We start from the raw sequence: 8,176 nt of genomic DNA on the forward strand, positions 1-8,176 counted from the left end.
GCGGCGGCGGCGGCACGGGCGGCGGGGACGGCGGCACGCGCGGCAGCAGCGGAGGCGAAGAAGGCGGCGAGGCGGGCGGCGGCGGAGCGGCGGGCGGCGGCGGCGGCGGAGCGGGAGGAGGCGCGGCGAGCGGACTGCGCCGAGCGCCGCCACCGGCTGGGGAGGGCGCTCGCGGAGGCCGTGGCCGACACCGGCGCGGCGCGGCGGTGGCTCTTGCGACTCTGGCCCGGCGCGGCGGACGTGCCGGCCGAGTCCCTCGCGCTGGAGGCGGCGCAGCAGGGCCTCGCGGTCCGCGGGGCTGCGGCCGCGCTGGAGGCGGCGGAGGGGCGGGAGGGGATGTGGCGGCGGCTGCTCGATCCGCTCGGCGGCGAGGATGTGGCCGCCTCTCCCGACCCGGGGGCCGCGGAGGCGCTCGCCGAGCTGCTGCGCCGCGGTGGCGGCGGCGAGGCGGGGGCGGGGGCGGGAGGGGGCGAGGCGGGCGGCGCGGGTGCAGCGATCTCCCAGGAGGCGCCCGCCTCGCTCGCGCGGCGGTCGCTGCGGGCGGAGACGGCGAGCGGGCGGCTCGCGGCGCTCGCGGCGCCGGATGTGCAGCGCCTCGCGCCGGCGGAGCACATCGCGGCGTTTGAGGTGCTGCTGCGGGAGCTGGTGGCGGCGGCGCAGCCGGAGGCGCTGAGCGACGAGAGCGTGGTGGCGCTGCTAGTCGAGCGTCACGCGGGCGCGGTGGCGCACGCGGGGCTGGCGGCGGCGATCGCGCTGGCGGAGGCGGGGGAGGAGGCGACGCCGCTGGAGCGCATGATGGGCGAGATGCGGCGGCGCGTGGAGGTGGAGCTGGAGTCGAGGTGGAACCACAACCTACTCCAGCTTGCTCACGCGTCGCACCTGCGCGAGCCGCTCGAGGTGGCGTCATGTCTAAGCGCGAGAGAGGCGTGCTCTCTGCTTGTGCTCGCCTCGGAGCTACGCCCCGTACCCGTACCCGTACCACCGTGGTTCGGCGCCGCCGCACGGTGTGTCGCCGCTGCGATCGAGCAGCTCGTCCCGATGACGCGTCTGGCTGCAGCTCTGCGCACCGAGCTTCTCATCGCGATCGCCGAGACTGCGTGCCGAGTTGCTAAGCCGCTCGAGCGAGCCATGGTGCTGGGGAGCGACCTGGTGCGCGGCCTGGCGCGACCAGACTGTGTCGATAGACTCATCCGCGGCGGACGCAAGTCGACACAGGCTGCCTTTGACTTGCGGGCCCTCTCGGACCGCCGCATTGAGCGGATGCAGTGCGGAGCGTTGTTGCAAGAGCTCGACGCCGTGGGCAGCGGCTTCGCTCCGGCCGTGTGGGGCGTGCCGGAGGACCGCGTGGCCCCTGCGCTGCGGTGCCTCGAGGCGGACGCGACACTCACCTCCGGTGACGTCGATTCGCTGCACCCGCTGCTCGTGGCTCTCGCACGCGGCGCGCAGCGAGTGAGCGCCGCGGTTGCACAGAGGCGGCTGAACGAGCCGACCGAAGCGATGGCGCTTGCGGCGGAGCTGGCGGCGGAGCTGCTGCCGGGGCTCGTCGCGCTGCTCGACGAGCGACTGGGGCTGATGAAGCTGCGGCAAGAGCTGCCAGCGTCGCCGCCGTCGCCGCTGCTGCCGGCGGGGCCTCCTCCAGGGTTCCGCGGCAGCTGGTGGGACCACTTGCACGTGATTCGCTGCGGGGCCACGCCGACGACCGCTGAAGCCAAGAGAAGCCGTCTCGAGAAGCTCAAGCGTCGATCTGAGGAAGTCGTGCTGCGCAGTGCCGCCACTTCGACCTGTGGCAACGGACCTTTCGCCCTCATTGGAGCCATCGTTTGGTACGAAGAGGAGGATGAGCACGGCAACTTCTGGCTGGTCGGGGTATGCGCGTCAAAAGGGCCGCGGCACCACTATGCGTTGCACCACCACGCCGAGCGCAATGCGCTCCGCTTGGCGCGCGAGTACATTGAAAGTGCTCGAGCGGCAAAGCGCACGGCGCGCCCGCTGCTCGCCGTCACCTCGCTGGCCCCTTGCAAGTGGTGCGGCTCCTGTGTGGATCGCGCACCGCTCTTGCATTGCATTTGAACGCCCATCTTTGAGCGCTCTGTCTCGTAGGTGCCACGGCGCACTCGGCCGCGCTGGGTTCTGCGAGGAGGAGGGCTCCGTGCACGTGTGCTGCGCGCCCTCGAGCGGCTGGCCACGGATCAGCTACCGCAACACGCCCTTCCTCCTCGGCTACAGCTGCTATAGCTGCGCGGGCGAGAAGGTGCAGGAGCTCGCATGCAACGTGCTCGATGGCTCGCGAACTCTGACCGCCGCCGGCGAGTGGGAGCAGGATGTGAGCCTCTCCCGGCCGTTTTTCGAGCCGGCCAGGCCGATGCCGCCTAGGGCGGCGCTCGAGCTCGCCGAGGCCAGTGCCGCGCGGCCCCGCGACGTCTGGACAGACGACAAGTGGGCGTGCATCGGCTACACTTCCGCAGCGTGGATAATGTACACCAACGTCGACGACGCGCAGCTGCAGGGGTTACTCACGTCGATCCAGACGAGCGACGGCGAGGGCCAGCTGCCGCCGCTCCCCGCCCACAACTGGAACATTCTTCACGCCAAGCCGCTGCTGCTAAAGGAGTGGGCGGATGCGGTCGTCGCGGGCTGCGGCGTCACGCCCTTCGCGAGCGGCTCTGCCAAGAACACCTCCGCACGCGGCGTCCACGAGCACGCCGAGGAGCACGCGGTCAAGGCGGCGCTGGCGACCGGCGGAAACTTCCTCACTCTCTTTGTCACGCGAGAGTCGTGCACCGAGACAATGGCCGACGGCATCACCCGCCGTAGCAAGCCATGGCACCCCTGCGGGGGGAAGACGTGCGTGCCATGCGACACGCTGCTGCTGAACCTTGCCGCCGAGGGAAAGACCAGCGTGCTGCTGGTCGACTCCCTCCTCTCGAGCGGCGGGAGCGGCGGGAGGGTCCGCCTCGCGCGGATCGGCGAGACCGCATGGAAGTCGTACGGCCAGACGGCAGCCCTGCGCCTCGGCACGGCCCCGTCGCCGGTCGAGCGCGATGCGCCGCGTCCGCGCGAGACAACCGAGGAGGCGCTCGCGCTGCAACGCGACCTGCGCACGATGCGGGAGGCAGGGTGTATTCCTGTACCGCGACGGTGAAGGGTACCCTTATTCGCAGTAGCCATTGAGTGTAGATGAAGTTCTGTGCATACTGAGAAAACGGCAGTCGGGTCGCAAAGGTCACCGTCAGCTCCCACGTGCCGCGCTCTAGTAGCGCTGGCAGTGGAGTCGGAGGTGTCGACGGCGGCGGAGGTGACGACAGCAGCGGCGAGGGCGGCTGTGGCGGCGGTGACGGCGAAGCAGAAGGCGGCGGCGGCGAGGGCGGCGGCGGCGAGGGCTGCGGCGGCGAGGGCGGCGCTTGACACGGCGGCGGTGGTGGCTGTCGAGGGCGGCGGCGGCGAGGGCGGCGGCGACGCGGCGGCGGTGGCGGCCGGAGGGCGGCGGCGGCGAGGGCGGCGGTGACGCGGCGGTGGCGGCTGGCTGGAGTGGGCGGCGGCTGCAGAGGGTAGCGGTGCCAACGGTGGTGGCGAGGACGGTCGCAGCGAAGGTGTTGGTGGCGACGGTGGCAGCGGCGAGGGCGTCGGTGCTGCCTGGGTGTTGAAGTGGCACGCCTGGCTGGTGGCGAGGGCGGTGGCGAGGGTCGGAAGTAGAGGTGGCAGGAGGAGGCGGTCCGAGGCAGCCACCGCCGTTGCCGCCATTGCCGAGGGTGGCTGCGTAGGAGAGGTGCAGCTTTGGCGAGGCGGTGGTGATGCGTGCGCGCCGAGGGTGAGGGCGAGGTCGGCGGCGTAAGGGTAAAGGCGGCGGCGCTGACGGTGTGCGTACAGAGAGGACAGCGACGGTGAGGCGGAAGAATCGCTCACGGGCGTTGGCGACTGCAGGGACACAGGCAATGGCAATTAGGAGAGTTGAGGCCGAGATTGAGCAGCGTTTTGCAGTGTGAGGAAGCCAGTCACCTGCCGACGCCGACGACACGTGGACGACACGTCAACCTCAAAATAAAATATCGCAAGCCGAATACCCACCCAGGCACTTACCCCTCTTCTTAAAATCCCTGTGTGGTGGCGGCGTGCCGTCCTCCCATCCCTCCCTTGGGTTGTCTGTTTTCTTTCTTTCTTTCTTTACTTACACACAAAACACACACCACCATCGACTCTACCTCCGACCTCAGGGCCTAGGCGGCCCGCCATGTCCCATGATATCTGCCGTGTGTGCTGGCGTCCGGGTCCCAGCGGGTTTTCACGTAACAAGTACACATCTCTCTCCAAAGGCGCTCACCGCAGCTTCCCTACGTCTCGCGCGTGATCGCGAAGCGCAGTACGCACGCGCTAACGACACCGCCGCGATGTCTGTGCTGCGATGATATTTGCTGGATTGAAGAAGAAGCAAGTTAGAAGCAACTTCGTGACAACATAATGACTTCGGCGGGCGCCCAGCGCGCTGACTTATGACGTCCGACCCGTCAAATAAACACGCACGGTTAGGAGCCCTGGTCGTGAGTACCCTGGTCTCAGTCGGCAAGCGGCATCATGATTGAGTATTCGTACTCACGAGTTCTTCTAAGCTCGATTCAATTCCCGATTCCGTGAGTACTCCTCGATGTGGTTTACGTCCCAAACGCGCTGACCGCTGTCAGACTTGACCCACCGCTGAGCGCTGTTGCTCCAGCGTTTTGCACATGCCACCAAGGAACAGACATGGCTAGCCTCGGCACGCAGACTCACCTATCGGGACGCAGACTGGTTCTGGGAGACCAAGAGCCGAGAGCCGAGAGCCGACGGCTCGGAAACAATGAGAGCCATTCGCTAAGCAGGCAACGTTGATGTCCCTGTGAGCCGACGCACGTGAAAGAAACGGCACTCGAGCCCAAGGAGAGCAATGCTCAAGAGAGTTGCGTCGCATTGGCCCCGCGACTTCTGTGCACTGCACCGAGCTAAGCGCCTACAAATCCCTCCACTTTGTTCGCTGCAGGCATATGCGAGAAGCAATGCTTACTGCGTTGTTGGCGCGGCAGCAGTGCTGGCCTCGGCGGCGTACACGGCGGCGGTGTACTTATTGGTGGTGCGAGGCTGGATCTGCGAGGCAGGCACGCTTGGATCTCTCTGCATCAAAGCCTGACTCGTATTGGAGCATCGCACACGAGTTGCCTCGAGAGCGTCTGCTCAGATCTTGAGCCCGCAATGCGAATCGGATTGATAGACCTTCGATTTCGGGGCTCCGACGGCGGGGTCGCACCACTCGCGATTGCTTCATTGTTGCAGAAACGGTTGAAATGGTGCACCGTTCGGTGTTTGTCGTGTGAGTCAGTGTCGATCAAAGCCCTGTTTCGTTCGCGCGGGCGTGCTTCACGTTGAGATAAGAATTTTACATGAAGGTTGAAAAGATTTTTCAGTGTATGAAGCTCTTACGAACATACCCGAGGGTGGACTGCTGACAGGGTTTGCGATGAGGAGCGATCCGAACGTGGTATTCGGGTGATCAGATCACTATACCGCCGAAGCGCAAGCAAGCGCTTGGAGCAAGAGAGCTGCGACGTATCGGTCTCAGACTAGCACCCCACCTCACTGGCCGATCTTCTGGCCCAGCGAGGCGGCTGCGGAGCACTCGCGGGCCGATTTTCTGGCCCAGCGAGGCCGTTGGCGTTGCGGGGCACCCGGCGGCTCGGTTCGCTCATCAAGCGCAAACTCGGTCGAGCAGAAAGTAAGGTGTGTGAGTAAAGGCGGCGCGGCACGGTAGGGTCGGCGGTAAGGTGGCGCGGCGGCGACAGATGGCAGGCAGGGCGGCATTGGATGGCGGGCCAAACGGCATGGCGGGCGCGGCATTATAGGGGCGGCGGTACGACGGCACTGCGGTGGCGGGCTAAATGGCAAGGTCGGCGCGGCACGGAGGAAGGATCGGTACGGTAAGGAACGACGGCACGGCGGCAGACCACGGCAGCGAATGGCGGAGCATTGGGCGGCGGGAAAACGGCTGAGCGGGGGGACCTACGAAGGTCCTACATCTCTTTATCACAAACCTGGTTATTGAGAAGAAAATACCTCGTATGTCTGGCCCGCTGGGTGCGCTTCTTAGCTCCCCGGCCCTGGATGTGCGGCTAATGACTGCACTCCAATAAGTGCTCCAAGTGCTCGTATGGCGCTGCGCGCTGGTCTATGAGAGGTTGAGTGACCGCTCTCTGGAGCGGCCGCGTGGCAGTGCTTGGCGCAGGCGTCACGGGCGGCAAATGTGGAGCCGCTGGAAGAGCCAGTGCGAGCCGTTCACGGCAGCCGCTCCCCACGTCGCCGAGAGAGGCTGCGTGCGGGAGAGGGTTCAGGAGGCCACGCCCACGGACGCATCGGAGAAGCTGCGCAGCGGCGCAGCAGCCAGTAAGGGTATTTGAGAATCCCCAGCCTCCCTCCCTCCTAGTCACAACCTCAATCTCTTGACTCTACAACACGAAATGCTGCAATCGGGGTTCGCACTTGGAGCACTTGGAGTGCAGTTGGCAGCCTCACATCCAGGGCCGGGGAGCTAAGAAGCGCACCCAGCGGGCCGGATGATCGGGATCGGGTTGCGGGCAAGAGAGCCTACCTAGCCCCGGGGGTGCGCGTTCGCAGGGAAAGGGCCTTAAAGTAAACACGGGTCCCCGAGGGTTGGCTCTGGGCTCCGGGTTTCCCCTAGCAGCGGAACGCCCCCTCTACTCGGGGCTAGTAGACACCAGACACTAGCACGACAACACACACATTCCTCACTGACATCACCGCTCGGAACCCCCCCGCTCCGCGCGCACGGTCTCCTCACCCCCCCTCCGAGGGGGGGCCTCCCTCCCCTCGGTCCTCCCTCCTGTTCGCCTTCCGATGGTTACGCGATGACTGTGGGGCCCGACCTCCCCTCCTAGCCTTCTTTGGCCGCGGCCCCGCGGCCCCGCCACCGTTTCGTCCTCTCTGCCTGATCCCGCTGACTCCGCCTCCGGCGACCCCGCTCCCGACCCCCTGGGCGAGGACGGTGGCATTGGGTCGCGCCCAGTTCCACCCCAGGGAGGTCGAGCCCGCTCTCCCTGGTCGGCGAGTCGTGCCCGCACCCGCGGCCTCTCTATCGTCCTTGGCTCGCCCCCCCCCTCCGCCGGCTCCTCTTCAGGCTTGGATCGGCGGGGGCGTGGATCGGCGGGGGCGTGGATCGGCGGGCGTGGATCGGCGAGGGCGTGGATCGGCGAGGGCGTAGGCGCTCGAACTCACAGCCACTTGTAACATGCACCCTCCCTACGTCTAGCTTCCCCCCTCCCACCCTATTCAACCAAATAGCCACCAATGTAAGGTGGGGTGCCTTCAGGGTCAAAAAGAAATGAAACCAACAAATGGGCGTATGGACCCGCTCGGAATAACCTGGGGGACCCGGAACCGCCCCGCCGGAGGCTGGTGTACCCGGGAGGAGGAGCTGGGGGAGGGGAGTTGCCGCAGTACGATAGCGGACCCGCCGGCGAGCCGGAGGGCCGTGGCCGGAGGGCCCCAGGGGGGGCTTGGGGTCAGCGGTCGGAGGAGGTGAGAGATGAGCTGACGCGGCCTCTGCGAGTGGAGTCGGGACGTAAGAGCTCACCGGGGGAAGGCCCGTCGCAGTGGCAACCGGATCACCGCGACCTTCGACAGGGAGGGCCACGCCTCCCCGAGCCTGAAGAGGAGCCGGCGGAGGGGGGGGGCGAGCCAAGGACGATAGAGAGGCCGCGGGTGCGGGCACGACTCGCCGACCAGGGAGAGCGGGCTCGACCTCCCTGGGGTGGAACTGGGCGCGACCCAATGCCACCGTCCTCGCCCAGGGGGTCGGGAGCGGGGTCGCCGGAGGCGGAGTCAGCGGGATCAGGCAGAGAGGACGAAACGGTGGCGGGGCCGCGGGGCCGCGGCCAAAGAAGGCTAGGAGGGGAGGTCGGGCCCCACAGTCATCGCGTAACCATCGGAAGGCGAACAGGAGGGAGGACCGAGGGGAGGGAGGCCCCCCCTCGGAGGGGGGGTGAGGAGACCGTGCGCGCGGAGCGGGGGGGTTCCGAGCGGTGATGTCAGTGAGGAATGTGTGTGTTGTCGTGCTAGTGTCTGGTGTCTACTAGCCCCGAGTAGAGGGGGCGTTCCGCTGCTAGGGGAAACCCGGAGCCCAGAGCCAACCCTCGGG

General features: G+C 67.1%; 1 protein-coding gene across 1 annotated transcript; it reads right to left on the reverse strand.

Annotated features, from left to right (window-relative positions):
- Window positions 1-5,601: 5,601 nt before the first annotated feature.
- On the reverse strand, window positions 5,602-5,992 carry EMIHUDRAFT_246907 (hypothetical protein; the record flags this gene model as incomplete). Its single annotated transcript, XM_005765735.1, has 2 exons — window positions 5,602-5,724; window positions 5,942-5,992. The coding sequence occupies 2 exons, from the start codon at window positions 5,990-5,992 to the stop codon at window positions 5,602-5,604; spliced, it is 174 nt and encodes a 57-aa protein (XP_005765792.1).
- Window positions 5,993-8,176: the final 2,184 nt, after the last annotated feature.

This window comes from Emiliania huxleyi (assembly GCF_000372725.1).
Source record: "Emiliania huxleyi CCMP1516 unplaced genomic scaffold EMIHUscaffold_536, whole genome shotgun sequence".
NCBI lineage: Eukaryota > Haptophyta > Isochrysidales > Noelaerhabdaceae > Emiliania > Emiliania huxleyi.